Source organism: Theobroma cacao, chromosome 2, assembly GCF_000208745.1.
Source record: "Theobroma cacao cultivar B97-61/B2 chromosome 2, Criollo_cocoa_genome_V2, whole genome shotgun sequence".
NCBI classification, from domain to species: Eukaryota; Viridiplantae; Streptophyta; class Magnoliopsida; order Malvales; family Malvaceae; genus Theobroma; species Theobroma cacao.
The window spans coordinates 4,627,208-4,655,038 of NC_030851.1; the positions used below are offsets into that span (position 1 = coordinate 4,627,208).

The 27,831-nt window shown below is 36.2% G+C and overlaps 6 protein-coding genes and 1 long non-coding RNA gene across 12 annotated transcripts; 2 read left to right on the forward strand and 5 right to left on the reverse strand.

Annotated features, from left to right (window-relative positions):
• Positions 1 to 2,245, forward strand: LOC18607857 (B3 domain-containing protein Os03g0619600). Its single transcript, XM_007042246.2, has 4 exons — positions 1 to 272; positions 643 to 1,447; positions 1,527 to 1,714; positions 1,806 to 2,245. The coding sequence occupies exons 1-4, from the start codon at positions 165 to 167 to the stop codon at positions 2,055 to 2,057; spliced, it is 1,353 nt and encodes a 450-aa protein (XP_007042308.2). The 5' UTR covers positions 1 to 164; the 3' UTR covers positions 2,058 to 2,245.
• LOC18607858 (B3 domain-containing transcription factor VRN1) lies at positions 4,127 to 7,863 on the reverse strand. Of its 4 annotated transcripts, none has more exons than XM_018116320.1 (6): positions 7,483 to 7,862; positions 5,462 to 5,674; positions 5,230 to 5,326; positions 5,103 to 5,159; positions 4,820 to 5,019; positions 4,127 to 4,731 (listed from the first exon to the last, which is right to left on the reverse strand). In XM_018116320.1, exons 1-6 carry the CDS (start codon positions 7,540 to 7,542, stop codon positions 4,459 to 4,461), a joined length of 900 nt encoding a protein of 299 aa, XP_017971809.1. In that variant the 5' UTR covers positions 7,543 to 7,862; the 3' UTR covers positions 4,127 to 4,458. The 4 variants fall into 4 exon arrangements, with proteins under 4 accessions (XP_017971809.1, XP_007042309.1, XP_007042311.1 ...); XM_007042247.2 differs by having other exon boundaries at positions 5,103 to 5,177; positions 7,483 to 7,861; XM_007042249.2 differs by having other exon boundaries at positions 5,230 to 5,674; positions 7,483 to 7,863.
• Positions 9,259 to 12,654, reverse strand: LOC18607860 (B3 domain-containing protein Os01g0723500). Its single transcript, XM_018114522.1, has 3 exons — positions 12,137 to 12,654; positions 9,874 to 10,407; positions 9,259 to 9,789 (listed from the first exon to the last, which is right to left on the reverse strand). The coding sequence occupies exons 1-3, from the start codon at positions 12,272 to 12,274 to the stop codon at positions 9,520 to 9,522; spliced, it is 942 nt and encodes a 313-aa protein (XP_017970011.1). The 5' UTR covers positions 12,275 to 12,654; the 3' UTR covers positions 9,259 to 9,519.
• On the reverse strand, positions 14,380 to 15,185 carry LOC108660617 (B3 domain-containing protein Os11g0197600-like). Its single transcript, XM_018114847.1, has 2 exons — positions 14,733 to 15,185; positions 14,380 to 14,649 (listed from the first exon to the last, which is right to left on the reverse strand). The coding sequence occupies exons 1-2, from the start codon at positions 15,183 to 15,185 to the stop codon at positions 14,380 to 14,382; spliced, it is 723 nt and encodes a 240-aa protein (XP_017970336.1).
• Positions 15,846 to 18,704, forward strand: LOC18607862. 2 transcript variants are annotated; one of them, XM_018115976.1, is made up of 4 exons: positions 15,846 to 16,177; positions 16,498 to 16,869; positions 17,943 to 18,050; positions 18,140 to 18,704. In XM_018115976.1, the coding sequence occupies exons 1-4, from the start codon at positions 15,956 to 15,958 to the stop codon at positions 18,443 to 18,445; spliced, it is 1,008 nt and encodes a 335-aa protein (XP_017971465.1). In that variant the 5' UTR covers positions 15,846 to 15,955; the 3' UTR covers positions 18,446 to 18,704. The 2 variants fall into 2 exon arrangements, with proteins under 2 accessions (XP_017971465.1, XP_007042316.2); XM_007042254.2 differs by having other exon boundaries at positions 15,851 to 16,177; positions 16,502 to 16,869.
• LOC18607863 lies at positions 18,930 to 19,487 on the reverse strand. Its single transcript, XR_001926743.1, has 2 exons — positions 19,287 to 19,487; positions 18,930 to 19,210 (listed from the first exon to the last, which is right to left on the reverse strand). It is a non-coding gene; the product is annotated as an uncharacterized LOC18607863 (long non-coding RNA).
• Positions 19,564 to 27,831, reverse strand: LOC18607864. 2 transcript variants are annotated; one of them, XM_007042256.2, is made up of 15 exons: positions 27,375 to 27,829; positions 26,626 to 27,028; positions 26,356 to 26,533; positions 26,126 to 26,265; positions 24,874 to 25,729; positions 24,589 to 24,689; positions 24,228 to 24,372; positions 24,079 to 24,147; positions 23,939 to 23,984; positions 22,304 to 22,776; positions 21,768 to 21,847; positions 21,185 to 21,320; positions 20,658 to 20,850; positions 20,241 to 20,323; positions 19,564 to 20,124 (listed from the first exon to the last, which is right to left on the reverse strand). In XM_007042256.2, exons 1-15 carry the CDS (start codon positions 27,472 to 27,474, stop codon positions 20,002 to 20,004), a joined length of 3,126 nt encoding a protein of 1,041 aa, XP_007042318.2. In that variant the 5' UTR covers positions 27,475 to 27,829; the 3' UTR covers positions 19,564 to 20,001. The 2 variants fall into 2 exon arrangements, with proteins under 2 accessions (XP_007042318.2, XP_007042320.2); XM_007042258.2 differs by lacking the exons at positions 19,564 to 20,124; positions 20,241 to 20,323 and having other exon boundaries at positions 20,719 to 20,850; positions 21,198 to 21,320; positions 27,375 to 27,831.

Sequence of the window (27,831 nt, forward strand, 5' to 3'; positions counted from 1 at the left end):
AATCGTAATTTTGAATTATATAGAATCTATCAAAATATTTTTTGTTACAAAAACTTCAACAGCTCTCCTTTTTACCTAGAACTCCAGAGTGCAATTGTGCTATATACTTCAAACAGGTATGCATGTAATTCAAGACATCTTCTTTGAAGGGCTAAAACAAATTAATGGCTCATCGAACAAGAAAGAGACCACGTTCAAATCACGTGGTGGAGGAGGAATCGTTGCATTTTTTCAAGATTATTCTTCCTCACACAATTGCAGAGAAGAAGCTGGTAATTCTTCCCTTAACTTTTGTATTATCTTTTTTAACCTTTTGCCAATGAGGGTTTTTAGTCAAGTGATAAATGGAAGAAAAGGGTTGAATATACAAAACTGAAAACTATGGGTTTCATCAATTAAGTTTGAAAGTGAATTGAATTTGGGGATGAAATTATGGGTTTTGGTATCGACTTGGGTCAGACGTTGTTGGCTTGTTTTTGGTCTTTGTTTTTTTGTTGTTAGAAACCAAACACTTAATCAAGGCGTAATTTGTATATCCTACATAGTTTTGTTGAAATAATCTGGTTTGCATTGCATACGTCAACAAGATTGTGAAAGACTTGTCATTATTAATAGCTATAATACTTAATTTGGTATTTGCAGAAAATTCCGAAGAAGTTTGTTGGGAAATTTGGGCATGAACTTTCCAGTCTTGCAACTTTCGTTCTTCCCAATGGAAGAAAATGGAAGATAGGGTTAACAAAGGCTGATGACAGGATTTGGCTTGATGATGGTTGGCATGAATTTGTTGAGTATATTTCAATCCGCTATGGGTATTTTCTGATCTTTCGATATGAAAGAAATTCCACTTTCCATGTTATTATATTTGATAATAGTGCTTGCGAGGTTCACTATCCAAGTTATGTTCCAAGTAATGATGAGGAGCTCAATGATGGTGAGAGTGAGAAACATTCAATTCACCAAGATAGTGAAACAGAAGAGGACGATTCACCTGAGTTTTTAGGTGTCAAAGCCCCGAATTTGGATGAAAGGACAAACCGAGAAGCTATAATTAGCGGAAAGCAGGATGCATCATCTCAGCAGCGTTTGGTCAGAAAGCCTCAAGGAGATGCTGCTTCACGCAAGAATGCTGAAGTTAAACAGGCCAAAGTGACTGGAGTCAGAAGATGCAAGACCGAAGAGGTGGAGTTTGATCATTTGAATGAATCAAGGCAAATTAATTCGAACATAAAAGAGCTTCGCAGATCTCACAGATTACTGCCTAGCAAGAGTCACCTGATGAATCAGAATGCTACGGGTATACCTGATCAGGATCTATCTGTTCAACTTCGAGACCTGAAGCAACAGTTTGATGGGAAGAAACTTAAGATAACTATACAAAGAGCTAATCTACAGAGCTTAGAAGTAATGCACAAAGGCAATGAAGCAAATAAAAAAACTGAATCTGGTAAGCCTTTCATGTTCATATTTATATTATATAGCTAAAAGATATTTTGTTTCTTCATCAGTAATTACACAAAATGCAGGTAAACAAGGTCAGCACGGGTCAATACAAGATGAAGAAACTGAAATATATGTTAGTAGGATGTTTTTTGGTATTTCTTCAACATCCCGTGACAGAGAGAGGGCAATCAGGGCTGTGGAAGTGATCAAGCCTATGAATCCTTGTTTCATGATTATCTTGCGGCGCTGTCACTTTAATTCCTCTACTATGGTAAGCCTTTAGATAAATAAACCTTGTTGTGAAATTTTTCATGTCATGTTAGAAATTACGCCTTACTTGCAACATTCATCTCTTTGTGCAGCCTGTTCCAGCTGGGTTTGCTGCTGAGTACTTGAGTGGGGTTACAGATCATATCAGAGTTGAGGATTCTGATGGAAGAGAGTGGTTTATTGAACTCCGAAGGCAGAACAATTGTACCCTGATTTTAAGAAAGGGATGCCATAGATTTTGGAGAGATAATAATTTGAAGGAAGGAGACGTCTGCTTCTTTGAGTTGAGAGATAAGAAGGCTGCTGTTCACAAAATATCAATTTTTCGTGCAGATTCAAATTAAGTAAATTCACTTGCCTCTTGATCGGACTTTCTATTGTGTGTCTTGGATATGGAAGAGGTGACAACTTTTACAAGATTAAATTTGGAGTCCTCAAGTTTTGCTCTTCTTTTTGTGAAAAATATATATCCATGTTCATTACAATGTATATATTTACGAATATATATACAATTTAATTTCTTAACAGGCAAGAGTAATCCTAGTGAACTTGATTTAATGATCCAAGAATGAATATAATTCAAAAGTATAAGTGCTGTTAGGTATTGTCAACGAAGCAATATTTAACCACCATAGCATACTTACTTCCAAAAGGATCTTCCTCGTTAAAAAGTTTCTTGAAGATACTATTCATTCTTTGGTTATAGCTTACTCCCACGTTTGCTTATGTCAATAGATCCCTTGTGGAGTAGTTGATCAATGGTCTCTGTCGCCTCAAGATTGGGTATTACTCAACACTGATTGGTCAAACTCGAAAACTACTTTACATATCAAGCATAATTATGAAATATTTATTGGAGTTTGCCAATGGGATGGGATGAGGGATGTTGTACAGTGATGTTGGCTATGAACAACTTCTACTCAACATTGATTGATCAAACTCGAAAACTATTTTACATATCAAGCAGAATTATGAAATGTTTATTGAGGTTTGCCAATGGGTCGAGATGAGGGATGTCATATAGCGATATTGGCTATGAACAATAAAATCGTTACATTTTTAGATAAATCAAAAATTTATTCAAATTTGACTTCGACTATTAAAAATCTCTTCAAAAAAAAATGACAAATCAATATCATTTATGTGTATCATGATTATTTTTTTACCAATATGACTTTTCAATATCTTGTTAGTACAATGTTTCGTGTTTCAATTTTATTAGACAATATTATGAGAATTTCATTCTCGCGTATTATTTTGACATAAATATAATATTTTTATTTCTTAAAAAATACATAGTTTAAAAATTGAAAAGAAAAAAATAAAATGACTCATAAAAGGGAAGGAGAAAGCGAAAGAAAAAGAAGCTGAGTAGGGCCGAGTAGAAAAGAAAAGCCAGAGTGTAGCGGAAAGGAAAAAAGGAGAGAGAGAGAAAGAGCCGTTGAGAAGGAAGAGAGTGTCCAAGCTGAAACACTGCCAAATCTCACTCAACCCTCTGCGGTCTGACCTATTCGACATGATAGTCATTCCAATTCTCGTATTCAATAGTTGACATATAATTCCGTGGTTTTTAGTCCCACAAGTCAACTTGGACTTTCAAGGCCTGTTGTTTCTCTTCTGTTGTGATTGGTATAGAAATTAGAAAAGCAGGGGCCAACTCTTATCTATCACTATGTTCTTCAGATCAGTGGTCAGACTAGAAGGGTCAAATGGGTTGAAAAGTGTTGAAAGAAAAAGAAGGGATGGTGAACTTAAACGGCATATCATTATTGCTGTTTTGATTGGCTACTCCCAAGCTTTCGAAAGTTGACTACTTTGATATGGAAAACAACTTGGCTATCACTATCCTGCTTGGCTGCTTCAGTATGTCTTGAGTTGACCAACACTTATCCCACAAAATAACTTAGATATAAAAACAATTCTACTAGGAGTCTAACATTAGCCAATTCAAATTCCTGAACGATAGTTAGCTATGCTAACCATTAGATAAGATAACTGAACAAACATAAAAGGCCAGGAACTCCAGCCTGAAGCTAAAACCAGGAGATGGGGATTCCATATCCATTGAAAATATGCGTTTTAGTCTTATTTTTGCCAAAAAAAATCATGAAATATCCTGGGAATAAACAATGATCATGAAATTGTGTAATATCCTGTGCTGAAATATAGGCAGTAGAAAAAGAAACACAATAAGAGTTATCTCCCATTGCGTAATTCAGCAGATAGATAATAACAAACATCTTTAAACATGCAAATGCATACAAATGACAACTATCGCTACAATAAGAATGACTATGTCGAAAAGATATGAAGATAAAAATGGGAAAGAAGAGCAGCATGTTTTCTGTAGTAAACTCTGAAAGAAAAAGTCAAAGCAATAGATAAAACTACAGCATGAAAGCAGTAAGAGGAATTCAAGCCAAGCAGCGAATGAAAAATTCAAACCAATCAAACAAACCATAAAATCAAGTCTAAGACCCATTTTTCCAATCCAACTCAACGTCAACTTCATTGGACATTCTATTTACAGACCTAGTCAAGCCACAAAATTTTTGTATCCACTCTCCTAAGCTGCTAAAAAGTCCCATTAAAGCTTATGGACATCAAAATGGCACGGCATCTAAATTTCTTATGAAGGACCCAGATCAGTTACACATCACCTGAAAAAGAGGAGTTACTTAAGAGTTTTGACATTCCTGAAATTACCGGCCACTATACTCAAGCTGGTTTAACTCAGCAGGCATTTTATTGAGGACGGTTCATTAGTCCTGTGCTTTCAAGGACACGAAATACAGTAACTTTGAGCACAAATTCCCTCGATCTGAGCAGCTCAAAGACACAGACATCTCCCTCCCCCAAATTATTCTCCAATGTAAATTCATACCAACCCTGACTGAACTTAGCTCTGCCTCCTCTATAAAGACATCGCACAGGCCACTGTTTTCCATCAGGAAGCTGAAGTTTAATGAATCCTGAAACCCCACTTAGATGCTTCTCAGCAAAGCATGATGGTAAGTACTGCAAGAGCAAAAATCAAAATGTACACTGAGGCGTGCTATGGGTTGAAACTGAAAAGACATGTACAGCAGACATATACAATGCTCACCATAATACATCCCCTGTACAGATATGATGGTCGCAAGACAACCCTGCAAAAAGGGTTAGTTGGCTCAAACGCTTTGGCTGCATTAATTGCCCTCTCTCTTTCTTCAGCTGTCACTGTTCTCTTTCTGGCTGAAGCACTTTCATAAAATCTAAAGCGCATTTCCACTTCATCTTCATGTCCAACAGATGAATCCTGTTCATCTACATTTCATTGGACAACCGATGAGAAATTTCAATACCTTACAAACTGCAAACAAACAAAAAGCATAGTTAAGAGGACTTACTAGGGTCAAACTTCCGCTTTTTCCTCCCAGGCTTTTTTGGTTTTGGTAGCTCTGCACCTGAAGAATGCAATTTCACTACATTAGCAGAATTTTTTTAAGTTCAAATGCATCAAATGAAGAGCCATACCTCGAATAGGTTGATTATTAACACCCTTTGATGTGTGAAGGTTGACTTCACCAGTCCAGTTTATGCAGTTGTTAAGCTTTGTCCCACCAAACAAATTCTGCAGTGCTGGAGAGATGCATTCATCATCTTCAAGTTCTTCAAATGGATATTGTTTGCCATGATTGTATTGACTACCGATGAGGGGATTAGACTGATAATTTATTTCAGAGTTGATCAAATTAAATATACTAACACTGAACGCGGAATTCCCTTCATATCTGAAAATCAAAAAGTAGCCAACACGGATATAGTAACGTTCTACAAATTCCTGCCAACCCTCCTGAAACCAAACCTTGTTGTCAGCTTTCTTTATTCCTACACGCCAAACATGACCATCAGGAACAGTGAGAGCAGCAGCAACAGATAGTTCATCCCTGAATTTCTTAACAAAGTTATCAGGGATCCTCTGCAGACACCCCAAATCAAGTTAGGCTTATTTGTCTGATGAATAATAAACTTGGGATTCAAATGATTTTAATGAATAATTTATAGATGAACTTCCATAACATTATGACATTAAACCTAATGTTATATGAATAAAGCTACTATGACCATCCTCTTACCTAAAGAAATATTAGCATCCAAAAGACAAGTTTGAATCATTTCATAGAAAATAATATACATCATCACACATAAATGCAGTCAGTATAATCATAATTAAAGCAAAATCCATATATACTTTTCCTAGTACCAAAAATCAGAAGAACGATAAAAAAATAAAAAAGCAAATACCATAGATGAACTTTCTAGTCTTGTTCATAAAGCACCATTATGTACTAGCCACATCATTTGATGCCTATTTGATCAAACTCACTAGCAGTTTAACTCAAAGAGGAATGTCATCCAAACAAATGGCAAAACACGGATGAGAGTCTCCACATTCCCACTCTAAGTAATACACAAAAAGAATGAAGAGTGAAATGCATTACACCACTGGCATCATCTTGCGAAATTAATACAGATTACCTTTGGTATCCGGGATATGTAATATTTTATAAAGATCCTATTACACTTTAATTTTCTGGTTTTGGTAAATTTTAACTCTATTAGAAAGATGCATCTTTTTACAACCCCCCCTGGGCTGCAACCAAAAGAATGAAGAAGAGGGAATCAACCCTATAAATCCAACAAAAACCAGGAAATAAAGAACTTGATTTCACTGTCATGTAGACCTGCAGTGTCTTCCCCCACTCTCATACAGGAAGATCAAAACAATAGCATACCCCAACTTTGGAATGCAGCATATCAATTTCAACTGTGAAAATTAATAAGCCTTCAACTCACATGCAGGTAGATCATGGGAAGGTAAACTACTATCTAAAATGTTTTACATAGAAACTAATTAAAATCTTCAATGATTTTTCTAACAAAATCATCAAAATGAATTATCACACCACTTTAAATGAGTGTAAAAATTTTAAGCAAAAAATGCATAATCATTCAACAAGAAGCATTTCACGCCTTTTGGTTACAATTGCTTCACCATTAGAGTATTTCGTGCAAAATTGAACCTGAAAAAAAAAAAAATTTCTTTCTTACTAGCATAATACTAAGAGACTCATATAACTCAATAGAGTTACTACCATGAAGCAAAATATATCATGTTTCAAAAAATTGCAACTCCCCACAGCTTTAACACACCACCTACCTAATAAAAGGACTAGATGACGAATAATTGAGATCTTGTGTTTCATCCATTTCCTTCAACTTTACCCAGTTCATCTAGTACCAGCAACCCAACAAACTTCTACGATTACTTAATCAAAATCCTATCACATGAGCTACCAAAACCTTAAACTAACTCTTCAAGTCTCCTAGTCTTCCTCTAATTCCATCGACCAAACTTACTCTAGCAGGTCTCAACATTCAAATTTCACCCCATAGTCTAAAAAACAGACACTTCAATAAACAAAAGAAAGGAAAAAAAAATACACAAACCCGAAAATTGGAAGAAAAAAAACACAAAACAAACAAAACCCATAATATATTCCCATCATCCTGTACTTTTCCAACACTAAAAACTTTGCCCAACAAAAGAACTTCTAGAAATATTAAATTATCAAACCAAAAAACCAATCATCTGTTTCTCTGCTCTCCCTAATTTAGTCCAAAACAATATAAAAAACATATAAGACCATAACAAAAAATTAAAAAGAAGAAGAAGAAGAAGAAGAAGACTGAAGAAATAGAAAGATTGGGTTTTTTCGCTTTTACCAGTTTCTTGTCTTGGAGGGTAGAGGAGAGAATAAGCTTATGGAAAAAAGGGCGTGGCATTTTGGAGAAATGGTCAGATCATATAATGATGTTGAGTTTGAGGAAGAGTTGAGTTTTTTTGAGTTTTCAAAGTGTATGTATCTGTCTATCTATCTACTCTTATGTATCTATATAATCTCTCTGACTGACTGATTAAATGATAAGACTTTGTTAAGTGCTCAGAGAGAGAAAGAGAGAGAGAGAGAGAGAGATACTCAAAAAAAGCAAAGAGAGAGTGAGAGACAACAAAACATAGAGAGAAAGAGAGAGGGAAAGAGGTTTCAGATCTGGGTCTCCCCTTCCTCTTCTGCTTCCCCACTGGTTTTTCTTCCTAGTCAAATACTGCTTTTTAAACCTTAAGGGACCAAAAAAAAAAAAAAAAACATCAACTTGACCTAAAAGTGGAACCGAGTTTTTATCACATTCCCCCTACTCACTCACTCACTGAGTTTTAATCTCGCCTGCTTAACCCAAGCACCCACCGTGTGTCCCACCAACTCCCCTGCTTGTTTTTTAGTGTTTTTTTTTTTTTTTCTTTTTTTTGTGTTTTTTNCCCACCAACTCACCATCAGAAGTCAAGCATAGTTTTACAACATTTTAAGGCATAATTCAATTTTAATTATAATTTTCCATTTCCAGTAGTTCAACAACAATCAAGTTACATAATAATTTACATAAAAAATTATAAAAAGTATGTTTATGTTGAAAATTGTAAGGAGAGTGCAACCTTCTCTATAGCTATTCTCAATCTACTACTAGCATTATAATTAAACATGAGAATTTGACAGCATAACTTGACATAATAAATCAGTAATTCTAATATTAGTACAATGCAAAATCAATGATATCCCGAGTTTTGACAAAGACTAAACAAGTTTTTACTCTGTTAGCACATTTTTTCCTCTTAAAGGTGAAAAAGATGGGCATTTAAGTTGCAATAAGTATTAGTACATGGTGAGAAAATTGTTTATTATGGGCAAAAGTGTCAACCCCATCAATTATTCAATATTTCATTATTTTTTATTAAAAATATTTGGTAAAAGACAGATTCATGGTGAGTTTGGTTGGAACTCATTTTTAGGTGACTGGGTCGAGTCAGCAAGAGAAAGAAGGGGAGAGCACTGAGTCAAAGGTTGGCAAAAGAAGACAGTGTCGTCCTGAGTCGTGTGACCCGAGCAATTCTCTCAGCAAAGGGGGATCCTTTTATTTATTCCATTCGTCTAGGACAAAGACTTTTGGACACGTGTCAAGCCAGGGTGGATGGGGACCACGACCAGAATCACATGCACAGCAAAATGAAGAAAAGCAAGAAGCGACCTTTTTATTACACCTTCATGACTTCATTGCTCCCTTACTGCCTGAAGTTGTTGGGCCTCTAAATCTCAACCAATCAAATAATTCATTCATCTTTGTTTTTTTCTGCTCTTCCAAATCAACCCACACTTTGGATTACTTAGGCTTAAAATCTTCTCAATTCTTCATCATATGCTATGGTGATGCATTTGTTGGTCCCCCAACTTCTGTTTATGATGGCATCAATTTTTATGTTTTGCAGAGTGATGTTAATGCAAATAAAAATACCCAACAGAGTAGTGGTTTAATATGAGCTTTCAGTTTGTATATGCATAGGGTTTCCTCAATAAATATATCAATATATCCTGGAAAGAAAATTTATTGCATGGAATCAATGATGACATGTAATCTGGGTAAAGCCTTTGATAATTTGGGAAAAGAAAGGGAATATTTGCTTTTTATTCATAATAATGATCTTGATATAGGGCAATTAAAACAAACTAGTATATTAAAGTTGTTAAATTGTTGAAACAAGGGAGGCAAAACGGTAAAAGATATTTGACAGTTGCAAAGCTGCAATCATGCATGGAAGAGATGGTTCTTGGACGTACGTTCCACAATTTGAAGTTAACAATTCCAAGTCATATAGGTTAAAAGTCATGCGAAGTAAAGAGGGTAGAGTAAGACCAATCAGTCAGAGGTTGATCAAACTTGTACAAACAGTTGACTGCAGTTTTCTCTCTCAGTGGGAAAAATATGGACTCTCATTTCTCGAGGTGCCACAAGTTCAAAGACACAACTGTCATCCATCTCCAGCTTGTTATCAACTGCAAATCTTCGCCAACCTTTGGAGAAAACCTTGTTGGTGTCAGTGTATAGCAAAGTCACCTCCCAAGATTTCTCTTTTGAAGTCCAGAAGGTGAATTCTGTTCTGGCTTGAGGAAGATGTGCATTGAGAAAAGATGTGGGGATGGTCTGTAGGAATGACAAATTCTACTTAATATGCTTGTCATGGTTAAAATTCCGAAAGACAAACCTTTGAGGTTGAAATATGCTTACCAGTAGGAATGGGATATCCACATTACACCTTGTAATGCAATGCTTGAAATGGGGGAAGTTGGAGGTGAAATCTTTAGCCGCTTTACAAAGCTTTGCTGTAATTTTTCTACCTGCTGGCCGCTTCCTCGAGGAAGAGGCTAAATCTTTTTCCTCTGCTGATTTTTTCTTAGCCTTCCCTCCAATTTGAACTTGTGATTTGGTCTTCACCATATCAGTAACGTCCATTTCTTCTTCCTTAATTTTTTCAGTCGAGTCTTGGTGCATCCGGGTGATTGAAACACAGTTCCTCTCGCATCCACTTTTCTCAAAAATTTGTACATCAAAACACATATTGCCGTTGTATCTGAGCACCAAGAAATCCTTGTCCCCCAAGCAGTGATTTTGGTAAAACTGCTGCCAACCATGCTGCATGATTGTGCTTCTGTCCTGCTTGCACATAGTAATCTTCCAATAATCACCGGAAGGACCCCTCAGAACTGCTCTAGTGGGGATTCTTTTTGGTAGATGGGTTCTAACAAAATGTGGTGGAATTTCCTGGAATAAATTTGAGAGAGAAGTTTAAACAGCCATGGACTGGAAAAGCATATATTCAATATTGTGCAAATCATACAACCATGTTTGATGGACCCTTTCTAGGATATTTAATATTCATATAGATCCTGTTGTATCCTTAACTTTATTGTAGAATTCAAACTTTATTAGGACTATGCCTTTTTAACTGTTATACCAAACACAATCTTTCTGTCATATGAACCAGCAGTGCATTTCTTCACCCACCCCTGAAACCCCCCCTACTCTTACCTTTCATCAGTCATTACCCAATTCTAGGATTACTCAATCAAAACCTTATCAGACTAGCCATCAAAATCTTAAATGAACTTTTCTCAGTTTTCCTTTAATTTTATCAACAAAAAACAGACTGCAGCAGGTCTCAAATTCAAATTTAAATAAAAACTTGAACAACATTATGTAAAACAGAAAAGAGAGGAGAAAGAAAGAAAACTTACAAAGAAAGACATATAAAAAACCAAATCCATTATATATATCCATCATCCTCTAATTTCCAAGGCTAAACTTTCCCACAAACATAAAAGAACAGAGCAGTTCGTATGTATAAAGGCTTGCATAGTGCTTGTCTGCAACTCTAAATAAACAAATCACAGACAGTTTAAACAAACAACAGAATGAAGAATCAGAAACATAGGAAAAAAGGCTGTTTTCCTTGGTAAAGTCTGCAGAGAAAATGAAAGACAGAACAAGAAGGAAAAATGCAGCAAACTTATACTACATCTTTCATGTGCAAAAGCATACATATACACAGGTCATTTGCTTACAAATGAACACAAATATCTCAGCATTAAGTCATCACTTCTGCTGGTAGTGTCGGGTAGCATTAGCTACTCCCACTAACTGCTGAATTTTTTTTTTTTTGAAAGTTGTTGTTCATTCCATAACAGAGGATACTAAAGGTTCACCTCTGGGAGAAGTACAAACATGATTAAAGTCTGTTACTCACCTATTTGGGGATAACAGCCCTTAATCACTACATAGCCAATCCCTTAAGGATACATCCAGAGAGAACACACACAAGCCTGCAGTACCCTTCCCAGAAAAAAACAGAGTCCATCCTGTACCTTTCCAAAAGAAAAACCCAAGCAAATCCCGCCACCCTCAAAAACTACTAGGTGGACAGGATCATAAACTGTACACAATATTCCACAACACCACCTCCCTAACGACCTAACAGGACAATGGGTTAGCCACACAAAACAAGCTTACCCCTTAACCGACCTCATGCCCCAGGTGGCTGCATCAAAAAAGAACCCCTGGACTGTAGCATACACAAACTGTGGTATCCCTTCAAGAGGAGAGCCATCAGCACCTTCTATACATATCCTAGACCATATCCACCACTGAACCCCCAGTTACAAAAAGCAGTAGCTTCAATGTCATCATATCCTTTCCATGGCCAGAAGCGAGGCTTCATCCACAACCCCTCAGTAGAACGCAAGAACTTAGACACAGAACTTCCCCGACATCCACCACAATCCAAAAAACTTTGAACCCTCATAGTGTCTCCCAAGAATTAACCACTAAAACAAGTATTAGGCAGACTAAACTTGCTCAGTTGTCTGCTATGCTGCGGAAACCAGAACCAAAAACAAAGGCATCGAACCAGACATGTATTTCAACTAGAAGAGTTAAATATTCAAAAACAATCTCAATTCTAACAGCAACCAAAAAAAAAGGACAGAGAAATCACCAGGCTACGGCTAGCGTCACCCTTATGTAGGATGAACATGGAGAAGGATGGTCGGTTGTCGTGATCCGGAAGATTGCTTTCCACACCCTTTGAGCTCTTATTCACCATTTTCTTCTTTGACTCCAAATGGCTTTGCATTTTCTTTCTCTGGAACAAAAGGGGTTACAAAACAAAGCTAACTTTGTCAAAACAGATTCCTCGTTCAAACTTTATCTCTGGTTTCTAGTTTGTTATGTTTTTAAAGCTTTCTCTCCATTTTCAGTCCCAACTATTTCCTCGTGTAACAAAGTTTTTCCAAAGTATTAGAGGAACAAACGTTTTATCAGAAATATATCAAGTTAGCTTGCAAGAATTAAATGAATAATCTGGTGGTGATAGAAGCAGTTAATCCAACTTTCTTCAATTATCGAGTTCTGAGCTATAACTCTGAATTTTTTAGTGTTCTGACAGAATTTTCAGAACAGCATGCATATATAGTTCTTCAGCAACAACTCTTTTTTGAGGTCCATGCCAAAAGTACACTTAAAATGGAATAAAGACAAGCATTGTTGACATCTTCAGATGGGATTCAAAGCAACTGGTCATATATTCAAACCTTAAGGGACCAAAAAAAAAAAAAAAAAAAAAAAAAAAAAACATCAACTTGACCTAAAAGTGGAACCGAGTTTTTATCACATTCCCCCTACTCACTCACTCACTGAGTTTTAATCTCGCCTGCTTAACCCAAGCACCCACCGTGTGTCCCACCAACTCCCCTGCTTGTTTTTTAGTGGTTTTTTTTTTCCTTTTTTGTGCTGACCCACCAACTCACCATCGGAAGTCAAGCATAGTTTTACATCATTTTAAGGAATATTCAATTTTAATTGTAATTTTCCATTGCCAGTACTTCAACAACAATCAAGTTATATAATAATTTACATAAAAAAATTATAAAAAGTATGTTTATGTTGAAAATTGTAAGGAGAGTGCAACCTTCTCTATAGCTATCCTCAATCTACTACTAGCATTATAATTAAACATGAGAATTCGACAGCATAACTTGACATAATAAATCAGTAATTCTAATAATAGTACAATGCAAGATCAATTATATCCCGAGTTTTGACAAAGACTGAATAAGTTTTTACTCTGTTAGCACATTTTTTCCCCTTAAAGATGAAAAAGATGGGCATTTAAGTTACAATAAGTATTAGTACTTGGTGAGAAAATTGTTTATTATGGGCAAAAGTGTCAACCCCATCAATTATTCAATATTTCATTATTTTTTATTAAAAATATTTGGTAAAAGACAGATTCATGGTGAGTTTGGTTGGAACTCATTTTTAGGTGACTGGGTCGAGTCAGCAAGAGAAAGAAGGGGAGAGCACTGAGTCAAAGGTTGGCAAAAGAAGACAGTGTCGTCCTGAGTCGTGTGACCCGAGCAATTCTCTCAGCAAAGGGGGATCCTTTTATTTATTCCATTCGTCTAGGACAAAGACTTTTGGACACGTGTCAAGCCAGGGTGGATGGGGACCACGACCAGAATCACATGCACAGCAAAATGAAGAAAAGCAAGAAGCGACCTTTTTATTACACCTTCATGACTTCATTGCTCCCTTACTGCCTGAAGTTGTTGGGCCTCTAAATCTCAACCAATCAAATAATTCATTCATCTTTGTTTTTTTCTGCTCTTCCAAATCAACCCACACTTTGGATTACTTAGGCTTAAAATCTTCTCAATTCTTCATCATATGCTATGGTGATGCATTTGTTGGTCCCCCAACTTCTGTTTATGATGGCATCAATTTTTATGTTTTGCAGAGTGATGTTAATGCAAATAAAAATACCCAACAGAGTAGTGGTTTAATATGAGCTTTCAGTTTGTATATGCATAGGGTTTCCTCAATAAATATATCAATATATCCTGGAAAGAAAATTTATTGCATGGAATCAATGATGACATGTAATCTGGGTAAAGCCTTTGATAATTTGGGAAAAGAAAGGGAATATTTGCTTTTTATTCATAATAATGATCTTGATATAGGGCAATTAAAACAAACTAGTATATTAAAGTTGTTAAATTGTTGAAACAAGGGAGGCAAAACGGTAAAAGATATTTGACAGTTGCAAAGCTGCAATCATGCATGGAAGAGATGGTTCTTGGACGTACGTTCCACAATTTGAAGTTAACAATTCCAAGTCATATAGGTTAAAAGTCATGCGAAGTAAAGAGGGTAGAGTAAGACCAATCAGTCAGAGGTTGATCAAACTTGTACAAACAGTTGACTGCAGTTTTCTCTCTCAGTGGGAAAAATATGGACTCTCATTTCTCGAGGTGCCACAAGTTCAAAGACACAACTGTCATCCATCTCCAGCTTGTTATCAACTGCAAATCTTCGCCAACCTTTGGAGAAAACCTTGTTGGTGTCAGTGTATAGCAAAGTCACCTCCCAAGATTTCTCTTTTGAAGTCCAGAAGGTGAATTCTGTTCTGGCTTGAGGAAGATGTGCATTGAGAAAAGATGTGGGGATGGTCTGTAGGAATGACAAATTCTACTTAATATGCTTGTTGTGGTTAAAATTCCAAAAAACAAACCATTGAGGTTGAAAATGCTTACCAGTAGGAATGGGACCTCCACATTACACCGTGTAATGCAATGCTTGAAATGAGGGAAGTTGGAGGTGAAATTTTTAGCCGCTTTACAAAGCTTTGCTGTAATTTTTCTACCTGCTGGCCGCTTCCTCGAGGAAGAGGCTAAATCTTTTTCCTCTGCTGATTTTTTCTTAGCCTTCCCTCCAATTTGAACTTGTGATTTGGTCTTCACCGTATCAGTAACGTCCATTTCTTCTTCCTTAATTTTTTTCAGTCGAGTCTTGGTGCATCCGGGTGATTGAAACACAGTTCCTCTCGCATCCACTTTTCTCAAAAATTTGTACATCAAAACACATATTGCGGTTGTATCTGAACACCAAGAAATCCTTGTCCCCCAAGCAGTGATTCGGTCCTGCTTGCACATTGTAATCTTCGAAAAATCACCGGATGGACCCCTAAGAACTGCTCTAGTGGGCATTCTTTTTGGTAGATGGGTTCTAATAAAATGTGGTGGGATTTCCTGGAATAAATTTGAGAGAGAAGTGTAAACAGCCATGGACTGGAAAAGCATCTATTCAATATTGTGCAAATCATACAACCATGTTTGGTGGATCCTTTCTAGGATATTTAATATTCATATAGATCTTGTTGTATCCTTAACTTTATTGTAGAATTCAAACTTTATTAGGACTATGCCTTTTTAACTGTTATACCAAACACAATCTTTCTGTCATATGAATCAGCAGTGCATTTCTTCACCCACCCCTGAAAAACCCCCCTACTCTTACCTTTCATCAGTCATTACCCAATTCTAGGATTACTTAATTGTTCTGCATTCATCAAGAAACAAAGATAAAATGGAAAAAGGGACAGATTTGATTACTTTGAGTTAAATGGTAAGTAAGATTAAGGTAATGGCAAGCCTGAATTAATTTTTTTTAAAAAAGGTAGAAACATTGTCAAGTAATTCATGGGCCAAGTGATATTTCTTTGTCCATTTCTATATTTTGGGCTAAACCTGATTTCGTGCACTCAAGGCTTGTGTCTAACCTGGTTAAAGCCATTAAAAAGGCAAAGGATTGTCCATTTTTCACTACAATATTTAGCCCAAAAAAGATATATATTATACACGTTTGATTCGGCTTTTCTTTTCAGTTTTTGACTCCCAACTTCCATGTAACCGTTTCGGGGACAAAGATCCATCTGGCCTGCCGATATAACCGTTTGGCGCGTCCTAGGTTTCTTCCCATGAACGTCAAAAGCCCCACCAATTGTCTCATCCCAAATCTTGCACATATTAAACCAAAGCACACACAATTTATTAAATTCTTTTCTTCACCCCAGCCTCTCTTTTCTCCTTTTAATTCACAAAAAGAGATGAACATAAAAGGAAAAAAAAATCATAGCAATCGAGTTCTAAGACCATCTTTGGTGCCTTTGAACAATATTGAATTTTATGCAGACATTCTGGTATGTTTTTGGTCTTTGGTTCTTTATGAATTGTTTATGTTGGTTGCTTCATTAGCTGGAACTTAAATTCTATGGTTGTTACTTGCTAGATCCTTAATTTTGTTTACCCTTGTATATTGTCATGGTAAGTTTGTTAGTGTTATGATTCTTCTACATGCAAGTTTTATTTACCCATTGGGATGTTAATGATTGTGAGTCCAAGGGTTTTGTTTTTCTTCTTTGGAATTTAGTATTAGCATTGAGTTTTTGTTATTCTTCTTTGTTATCATCACCAAACAAAGAAATTAATTCTTCTCCTTTCGATTAATTGCATATCCAAGCCAGAGCTCAAAGTTTTTCACGATCTTTCAGAGGTGTTCAGAAGAATTGGAGGAGGAAGTGTGCCCATCATGAGGAGAACGATCATGGTGACACAAATGATGGTTGTGATGACGATGATGAGGATGATGATTGCTGCAATTGCAGATGATACTAATGGTGTTTTTAGCCCTTGTGAGGATTCAAAAGTACAGAAATCAGATGGATTCACCTTTGGTCTTGCGTTCTCGAAGAAGGAATCTTTTTTCTTTGATAATGTTCAGCTTTCGCCCTGTGATAGTCGGCTTGCCTTAGCCAGTAAAATGGCCCCACTAGCTGTATTTAGGCCAAAGGTGGATGAGATTTCTCTCCTTACCATCAATGGTAGCATTCCTGTAAGTATTTGCATCTCTTGAAACTCTCCATTTTTAACCTCTGGGTAGTTAGCTAGAACAATTTTTTTTTTTTTTGTATATTTTGCCATAGACAAAGATTTTTATTAATTCAAGCAATACTTCGCATCTCATATGCCTTCCATGAAGTCGAATGATAGAGATTGCTCAGCACAATGTTTTTATAACTTCATATTATGTCAAAAGTGTGATATCCATGGCATCATTTGGTGCTTCTTTCTTGGTTCTGCATTTATATCGTGTTGGACAATGACGTTTGAACCAATACTGATTACTGACATTTTCATCTATATATTTTTCATAAGCTAATTTAATTCTAGAGAAATCCTCGAAAAATCATATCATGCCATCATGCACAAGCTGGTTTACCCCTCAGATGTCAATTCGTTAAACATGTTGAAAATTTTTTGTAATAAGGTCTCGTTTTAGCCACGCTTGACATATAGACTTTTTGGGCCTGCACTTTCCATTTCTGTTTCTCTCCAGTGCTTTCTATTTTCTCCATCCCCTAGGCATAGCAAATACTTGCAAGATAACAAAATCTTAAGTAAAAAATTACCCGATTTGGGTTTAATTATTTCATGATTCTGGAAATTTCAGAGGTCACTGTAGTTTGATCAGGGTAATTTTCTGAAATGCTCTGTGTTTATCAAGATTATTACTTTACTTTGATCTGGAGAGCAGGCAAACACAAACAATAAATCCACTTTCTCAAGTTTTCCTTGAATTGGAAAGTAATGACTTAATGAAATCATATATATATTCTCTTTTATATTCAGTGGCTGTATCTCTAGCTTTGACCTTCAAGCAGAGCAAGGAGAATATTTGCTTCACAACTTCACTGTTCTTTAGTTCCTTGCTCTTTGAGGAAAGTTGAGAACCTTTTTGTGTTTATAGAATTGCTAGTGCAAGAACAGTGAAGTAGTTAATACTTCTGCTGCTTATTCATGCCCGATCATAAACTTGTTTTCTGATGAGAAATTTACAACGTACATCAATGAAAATGTTAATAAAGTGATGCAATCTGAATATGTGATTTTTATAAAATTTTCCAGCTTGTAGCCGGTGGATTCATGGTAGCATTTGCAGGAAGGAAGTATGCAGCCAGGTCATTTCCAGTAATGGTTGCTGATGATCGAAATACCATAACTAGTTTCACTTTGGTATGCTCATTACAAGCTGGCATATTTCTTCTATCTTGCTGTGCTAGTATGACAGAAATGGAGTTTGTTTGTATTTTGTTGTTACACAGGTACTTGAATTCCATAAGGGTACTCTTCAAAATTTACACTGGAAAAGTTTTGGTTGTGATTCATGTTCTGGGGAGTCTGCTGTTTGCCTCAACAATCAAGACTGTGCAATACCAACCCCAAAATGTGGGCATACTGGGTGCAGCTTGGGCATACAGTTAGCATTTTCTGGCACAGACAAGAACCTTGAACCACTGAATTCATGGTATGAAGTGAACAAAATTCGGCAATATTCTCTCTATGGCCTATACTCAGATCTGCGTGATTCGATTACCAATTCTATTCCTGGTTTTATTCCCCACCAATAACAAGCTTTTCTAAGCCTTCTACTGGCTTATTCAACAGCTGAGGATGTACACGATGGTCCTGAACTAAATTATATGTATGACTAGGAAGCTAAATAGGCCGGAACTAATTACCTGTCCATGTCAATGAATAGCCAGTTTAGCACGAGAAAGCAATGGATATTTGGCTGATGTTATGAATTGGTTGGACTTTTACCACATCTTTCAGGGAATTGTGCACAGAATGGTTTTAAAGAATATTAGAGGGTTGCTTCACCGTTCATTTTCTCCCCTTTATGCATCCGAAGTTGACCATGATGAGTTTGGATGAGGTAATGAGCTACAGACATAAGACCCAGCCCTTTTTAACTTACACAACATCAATACAATTACCAAGTTAATTAGTAACGACATACATTCCCAGTTCCCACATATGCCAAATATATTTTTCTAGGCTTTATTAGAACTTCACAACAGTAAAATACGGAGCACAAACTCGGTTTCAGTGTATTATAATGTATAACTTTTCTGTAGATAAGCTGCAGTTGCAAATTCCACGACAAACAGGACAAATCCAACTGGGATTTTGGTTTACTTCAGTTCACATTCTCCCCACCCCTTTACAAATAGACCCAAAATCTTGATTAGGTTTTGGGGAAGTAAAATAGTACTACCACGAAAATGGTAGAAAATAAAAATAATTAACTCGTGTATAAGTAATCTCCACAAAGTTGGCCTTGGACCAACCTGCATTTGCTGCAATGTGTAAGGTGGCCAAGAGTTTTGTGTCTGCGAAATGGAAACAGGTTATCCCTATCCATGCGTTTTTGACAATAGAAGAAAAGGGGGATGAAATGGAAAAAACCTGTATTGAGTTTACCTGCATTGATGACATGTCTCTCCTTTGACTGGGACCACATATGCGACTGGGACCAGATATGCGTTTCCCATCCACAAGCAGAGTCCAGTTCATTCTGCGATCACCCAAAAGCTTTTCTCGCTCCCTATGCAGTTCCGGTTTCAAACCTTCTTCTAACTGAATCTCAATCTCAAAAATTAAAAAAAAAAAAAACCAACAACAAAGCATACCCTTAAAAACAAAAATCCTTAAGTGTTCAAAGTTCAAACAATCAAAGAGACGCTAAATTCCAAAACCTATCGTGAATGGTGATGAATGAATATCGAATATCACTGACCGTGTTTCTTAAATGTCCCAATACAAATCAACACAAAATTCCTACTGAATGGCTGTTGTTAAAAAAAGCAAAAGAAAAACAATAATTGATTTCTATACAGAATAAATCTACATCCCTGTACATTACACAATGTGAAAAGAAGAAAACCTATTTTCCTAAATCCCAAAAAGATCCATATAATTTAATTTGTATAATGAAAATCAGAGGCACAGCCACTGAGTCGAATGGTGCACAACGACCACATCGGTCTTCAGGTTCCTTGAATACATGTTCCTTTCTAAGCTTTCTGGATCATTGACACAAAATCTGTTTCTGAGCAGAACCAGAATCCACAATTCCTAGGCGACTTTAGTATGTTTCTTGCCAAACTAGAAACCACGATTCCTACGCAACTTTAGTATGTTTCTTGCCATGAAGATCCTTCACTAGATCCCGCAGCTCAGGGAAAACCGATATGAGTAGAAGTTCTAATATTGCATAAGCAAGCTGCTTCACACATATAGTAGACTGCAATGGGTAATAACATATAAATATACTCAGAAAGTCAAAACTACCAAAATAAAAAGAAAGTAAAGAAAAATATCAGCGACCTAGTTCATGCGACAGAAGGATAAAAGCTCAACCTGAGTGAAATAATATATGTCTCTTGCACACCGTCTGTATTGCTTATGCCCGATCAAGCTAACTAAGGTCGTTGGAGCTCCATCTGACAAAAAAAGCAATATTTTAGAGATTTTCACCATTCCTGAGGTCCTAGCTCCAGGGGACATACATGTATATATACATATAAATTAATAATGAAGTACTTTAATAAACTATCTCAATTAACATGTACAATGATTTGCACGACATAAACTACATAAACTATCTCAATAAACAACGACTTCAGAATTTTAATTAAAAATATAACCATTGAACACTTGCCCAAGCCATTTAAAACAATGATCAAGTGAACTTGCATCCACAGATCCAAAAGTCTTGGCACATCTTCACTCTGATCTGACAAGAAGAAGATATCAATAACACAAAAACATACTTACCAAAAAGCATTTTTTTTATGTCACTTGCTCTACGAGTAGCCTCAAGTTGCTGCTCAAAGGACCCAGGTTTAGAGACATTACTGCCACCAAATTGGCTAAAGTTCTCCGAAGGTGTCTGATTAGGATGACAATTATCAAATTTGCTCTGAATGTTCCCTACCCTTGTAAAGAATGTACCACCTGGCCACAGAACCTGAGAGAAGAAGAGGCCATTAGAAGAAACAGAGAACTTGCACAAGGCTCTTCAAGAGTCTTTTGACTAGGTAACAAGTGACATTGGCTCATTGGTCTCAAAAATTGGGCTACAGCTGAGCCTCAGCCAGTCACAGTTCTCATTCAGACCTGAGTTCAGGTTGAAGACCCCAATACCATATATACACTGTGTTTTGAAACAGACAGCCATCTAAAAGTTTATATACCACTAGCAGCAGCCTTTAATGTCAAAGCTCATGCTTTTACAGCACCAGACGCTGAACCAGTTAACACTAAAAGTTAATGTATAATGTTTCTAATGTATTCAGCCTTACATCTTGAACCCACCGAATCCCTTGGGCAACAGTTTCCTCAGTCCGAAGGCAGTAAATCTGCCTCAAAAGCCAGTCATCAATGGCATCTTCCATCACCAGCTGTAATATTTGCTTAGATATCCAAAAGACCTGTCTTCTGCATCAATGACAACAAGCACATGTTTATGCAAAATTATAAAGGAAATAAGTCATTTTAGAACACCATGAAGTAGCCAAAAGACTCCTGTCATTACTTATTGAACAACAGAAAATTCAGCAAGCCATTATATAATTTGCTAGTTCCACAATAGGTAATCAACTCACCATATCAACCACTCCTATGCTAGGAAACAGCACTGTATACTACTTGAACACATGATCAAATATGCCCTTTTCATAATCAACCTAACCTAAACTGACTGCATAACTTAATGATAAATCAAAATGACAGGTAAACAAGCATTAGTAAAACAAAGGTACAAGGTACAATATCCTTCTAGGAGAATCTTTCCATATTATAATTACTGAATAAAAGAAGACATTACCATGACGTTTTAGCAATTACTTAATTCCCAATTATGGAAATAAAGCAAAAAAAGCTCACCTTAGCCAGCCTCTTCTCTTAAGCTGAAACACATTGTCAACTAGATTCAGCAAAGGTACGCTCACATTAGGTGGTGTCCACTACACAAAAATCAATAGGTAAGCATCCATAAAATTCCAAACATAGGAATAGAATGCTCTTCCTAAAATGGAGTTAGCTAACAAAACTCAAACTATTCAATCAAAAGATCATTAATAATAGGGATGGATCACAGCCAGACAGACACCAAAGAAAAAGGTTGCAGTAGAAAATTTGTGCAACCAACCCAGAAAATTGAAAACCTAGTAATGAAGCTAACTTTTGGTTGAGATTCTTATGAATGCAATCCCCAATTTTATTGATAAAGTTGCAAAGCTGACAGTTTAGAGGCATACACTCACAAGAAAAGAAAAATTAAGTATTGGTTGACTGTCAAAAAATTTCTTTTAGTATATGCTAAATTCTTCTCAGAAAAAAGGAACTAAAAATAATAATTAAAAAAAAAAAACCCACAACAACAACAATAACAGGAGAACAACAGAGCTAAAGCATAATACCTCAGGGGGCATTCCAACTGGATCCTCCAAATAACTGGAGGTTGCTGATAACTTTATGGCAGGAAATCCACCCTGGCCAACTGATTCAGGTTTCACACCTAAATTATGATTTTCAGAAACTAAATTACCAGACACTCCACCACGCTCTATCACCCGTGGTGGCAAACTCTTTGAGTTCAATTCATTGTCTGAGTGCCAACCATGACCTTGTGGACCAGATCTGTCATCCTGGTGATCATGGCTACCATCTTTGTCACCATCTTCATTATCAGAAGCACTGTTCACTGTTTCTAAATTACTTTGCCTTGAAATATCTTTAGCCATCTCATCTGCAGTCCATGACAAGGTCCTACCAGTGACTGAAGATGAGGCTTCACTGGGGGGAGAAGATGAACCGACAACTTTGCGCATTAAGCCATCGGATACTCCTCTAAATTGGCGTACGATATCATCCACGGCATCATCCACATTGACTGTTCATAAACAAGAAAACGGGGAAATTGTCAGGAAGTAATCTGAACAAAAAATGGTCATTTATAAGCAAGACATCAGCCAAGTTAAAATAAAATTCTAAACTATAAATGGTAGAATCAAACCAATAACCAAAAGGATCTATGCATGATTTTGAGTAAATTGGACATAGAATATGAGTCCTTCACCATTTACCATTCTCAAAAGACAACAAATTTAACATGACAGTTCTCTTTCCAAATGAGGGAGAAAAGGAAGTGATTCACATGTATACGGATGATATAATCTGTATAAGAATTCAAAATGATGCTTGAGCCTTTGAAAATATATGCAGGGACGAATAATACTTCCCATCATTAAACACAATATTTTATAAAAATGAAAATGCCAATAAAAAGAACAAAAACCGAGCAAATTCAGCACATAGTACACAACAAAGAGAAGGAGAATAATAAACACAAATAGGTTTTTTATTTTGCAATCACTTAAAATTAACAGCAAACCACCTTAACCAGTAAAATGGAGAAGACTGAAATGCATCCAAAATTTGGCTCAATGGCAGTATCCCCTGCTCAAAGAGCTAGATTCAAATCTTTCTTCCCCCAATAAAAAAAATAAAACAAAATGGAGAAAAGATATACTGCTGAAAGATCATGCAACAAATTAAGCCAAAGATAAAGGATGGAAATAAATCAACTGTGGAGCATTTCCACAAAAGTATAAATTAAAGCAAAAGAAAAAGGCCAGAGTAATCAAATGAACTTTACACAACCATAAAAAAAAATTTTAAAAGATGATGAAGTATTTATAAGAAATCTGGGGATCAAAAAGTTTTAAACAAGAAACAAGATATGTCTATCTCTGAAAGCTGATATAGGTAAAACATGTCAGTATAAAAGATGAAACCAGTAATAGAGCTAAACCTCATCTACCAGACAACTTAATGACAAATGGAAAGGTGACACACATGACTGCATTCCGGAAATTATAGATGCCTACTAGGAGTTTCTCTAAACCGTTTTTATTTTTCTGCAAGACCTTGATGAATTGAACTAGTGGAACCACAAGGTGGAACATATTCTAATGTTGGCAGCAGCTTACAGCTGGAACCCAGATGTCTAAACAGCAAGAATGACATAATAACCAAGAACAGAAAAAACATACCTGCAAGGGTTCTCATCACTGATGAAGATTTTCCAAAAGAGTAATTCTTCAAAAGCAAAATGCAACAATAAATAGACTCAGATGTCATTATCCTACCCTTAAAAATTAAAGTAACACTCCCATGTCAAGAAGATACACACCTTTGAGGAAACACTCAAAAAATCCCACACTTCATGCTGTTCAGCAACATTGGCTATAGACAACAGATCCTGCAAAAAGGTGGCTTAATTGAAGCAACAGGTTTAAAAGTATGCGTACTACAAAAAAGAAAGTGTAGGTAGTAAATTACTTGCAGATATTTGTCAAGCTGAATGCAGCGCTGATGAACAAAAGCATCCTCAGTGCTTGATGAAAATATCCTTTTGGGTGGCAGATGTAATGTATAATTAGGAATTTCTTTAAGAATTCGATGCAACCGTTCAAAATTCCTGTATCTGCAAATTAAAAATAATGAAACAAAATTAAACCTTTAAAAAAGTAACTAAAGCAACTTTGTGGGAGCTTTCAGTTGTTATGTTGAGATGAATATAAAGTGACTTAAACCTTAAAGACTTTAAAATTTCAGAGATACATTCAACTGATAATGGCCCTTAAACAAATTGCTTTTTCATTCTTTTAAAATTAAAAAAAAAGGTTAGGTGAGATAAAACCTTCTCTTGACAAACCAAGTTCTTTTTTCTGCATCTGTCACCGCAATTGAATAAACTGCAAAAGATTTTGATCCAAGTTTCTCAAAGTATGCTCCAATAACCTGCAGAGGTAGACAAGGAATAGCAAATCCAATTATAGATCACAGCAAATGTACATGGCAACAATTCAACACTACCAAGTTCAAGAAGTTGTTTTAATCGATATCCCACACCATATAAGGATTCAGCTGGCAGTTCAAATTTCAAATTTGCATAACTCACAGCAATATTGACAGGATTGCTCACCCGGCACCTAAGCATGGGAATATGTGGCCCCTCATTGCGGAATACTATATTTGAGGCAATTTTACCCCTATATCCTTCAGTATGCCTGCCAAAATCAGGGCTGTAGAACTCTGAAATAATAGGCCCTCCAACATCTCCAGTCAGTGCCTTCTTTGTATCAGGTTCAACTTTCAAATCGGAGGTACTACTGGATCTCTTAAGCCTACTTTTATTTCCATCAGCAGCTTGCTCACTAGCAACAATAAATTTGTTAACAAGATGATCTCCTTCAAATGATGATGACTTGTTAAACTCCAAAGCTAAATTTGTGCCTTTCATGTTACCATCACATAATTGAGTGTCAAGACTTAAACCAGGCATTAGCTGCATCACAGTTTTCTCTTCCCTTCCTGTAGAAGTTCCAATCTTGTTGGTAGAGATTTCACTTCCTGAATTCCCAATCAATATAGCACTCTTTGTCACAGAACCCTTTGGAATAGATTCTTGAACTGCTGCTTTTACATATTTGTTCTCTTTCTTTTTGTAGTTTCTTCCTTTTGTCCACATGTTATCAAGATTTTCAGGAGCAAGAATTTCAGTTCTTCTCTGGGTTGCTGCCTCTAAGATTCGAGCCCAATCAGCTGGTCTCAGCTGCTCTGATTCTTCCTTGTATCTGCTATGATCTGAATATGTTTCTTTCTGATTGTCAATTGTAGCCAAAGTCAAATCAGTTCCTTGACTGTTTAAGGACGAAATCTTGCTTGAAGTAGAATCAGCACCATGCACTCCCACTGAAGACTGATCAAAACCTACCACCATCTTATTCATATCATCTTTAATGGCGAGTAGAATATATTCAATCACTTCATTGATATACCTGACAACAAAACATAAGGGGAAAAAAAGATGGAATAATATTTTTTAAGGCAAGGACCAAAGCTTATATTCAGGAAACATGAAGTGCTTGTAAGTTCATCATGAGTAGCCTTTTAAACATTCTCCACCTATTCTTTTACATTTGGTCAATAGTAAGATTCTAATCATGATTCCACTCCACTTGTATAAATGCCATTCCTTGCAGGATGGATTGTATTCTAATTATTCCACTCTTTTTAAAAGCCAAATAACCACTAAATAAGAATGCATTTCCCCATCAACCTAAAACTTTCAGCTAACTCAGTTAAAGGGAACTGCAATCTTCAATATTAAGTACTAACTACATTTTTGCTATCTTAATAATTAAAAAGCAATAAACTTTCACTCAATAACTTACCCTGGGCTTGCCAAATTCATAAGAGGTTGCACTACCAAGCAAGTTACAATCTCACGAGCAATAGTTCGAACCAAAGGACATTGAGCTTCTCGTGGCCTCAATACTACTGCTAACACTCCACCAATAAGCCTCTGAATAACCTGAAAAAGAAAATGTATAAGGAATTAAACTAAAGCAAACCATAAACTGCGTAGGCCAAATGTACTTTCATCAGAACACTCCACTCACACCTTGTACTCACTCTCTGGTGAAATTAATGCAGGATGAAGCTCTTCAGAAACCATAAGATGGTGTTTCAATCTTTCATCCCTCTCCTCAGATGACAATGTTACCATAACATCAACACCTATTGCTGCTTGGTTTCTTCTAAAAAGATCCAAGTGATCTCTTATCAAATCAACTATATCCCTGAAAACATTAGACAACCATTTGAAATCCTTGAGCTTTAAAAATGTCAAATATTTTTACAATTGACAGAGCTTCTTACACTACAAGCCTACCTTGTTAGCAAATCAACAAGGTTTATCTCTTTCACTCTCCCTGATATTTCACCGATAGCATCCAAAATCACTGTACGGATCAACTCAGGGGCCTCCCTATCTGGAGTGATCTCCGAGTACCACAAATCAACAACAAAATCCTTAAGTATTTTATCAATGAACTCATTGAGAGCAGTCTCCACCTTAGGAGAATCAATTTTCCGCTTCCACTTGGGTGGAGGCGGTGAGCTGGAAAGACGGGAATCATTCAAAGACAACTGTTTCTTCTCCAAATAAGACAAAAAAGTTTGCGGACGAACTGATTGAACTTTCCATTTGAACTCAACCTCATTGGAAATAATTCGAAATGCAGCAACAATAAGAATTGCTATAGGTAAATTCATCCACATTGATGTACTCGTATCTGCATCAATTAACAAAGCAGAATAACCAAAAAAACACTCTTACAAACTTCAAAAAAATAGTTTTAATTAATTCCTAAAAACAAAAAAGAAACCGCATTAACGTAAAATACCAGTAGAAAACCCTAACTTAATCAATTAAAAGAAATTTAAAATCCAACGTTTAATTGATTCCAATTTCTCCGGAATTGTCTTCAAACTTTTAATAAAAACAATTCTAAGAAAATTAACTATCCAAATGAAGTAAAATCAAAGAATTCGCCAAAAACAAAAAAAAAAATTAAATAGCTAAAAGAAAAAACGAGCATAGAACAAAGATTATTTTTGGAATATTATCCATAAACTTACGAGTCAAGAAGTAAGTGACGGCAAAGATAACCATGGCCCACGTAACCGTCCGGAATTTGGCTTCGTCGATCAGATCCTGTATCGTCTCCATCGGCTTCATTTTCCAGCTTTTTCTTTTTCTTTTGATTTTTCTCCCTCCGATTCTTTTTCCTAATCTTGGAATTTCAGAATTATCAAGTCTTTCTTAACATGGAAGACAATTAATCGCCGGAGACGAAACAAAAGAGTTTTTTCTCTTATTCTTCTATGTGTTGTTCGACCAGCTTCCGCGTCAGCGGTGTTAATTTGGGATTAAAAAGACAAGAAAGTAATAACAGAGGGGAAAAGAGAGTATCTGGAATTTCTTGGTTTTTTTTTTTTAAATAAAATTGGTCTTAATAGACAGCAACAAAATGCGTCGCAAAAGGAAAGAAGGATAAATATTTTGGACATGATCTCGTGCAGAAACTGGGCGTTG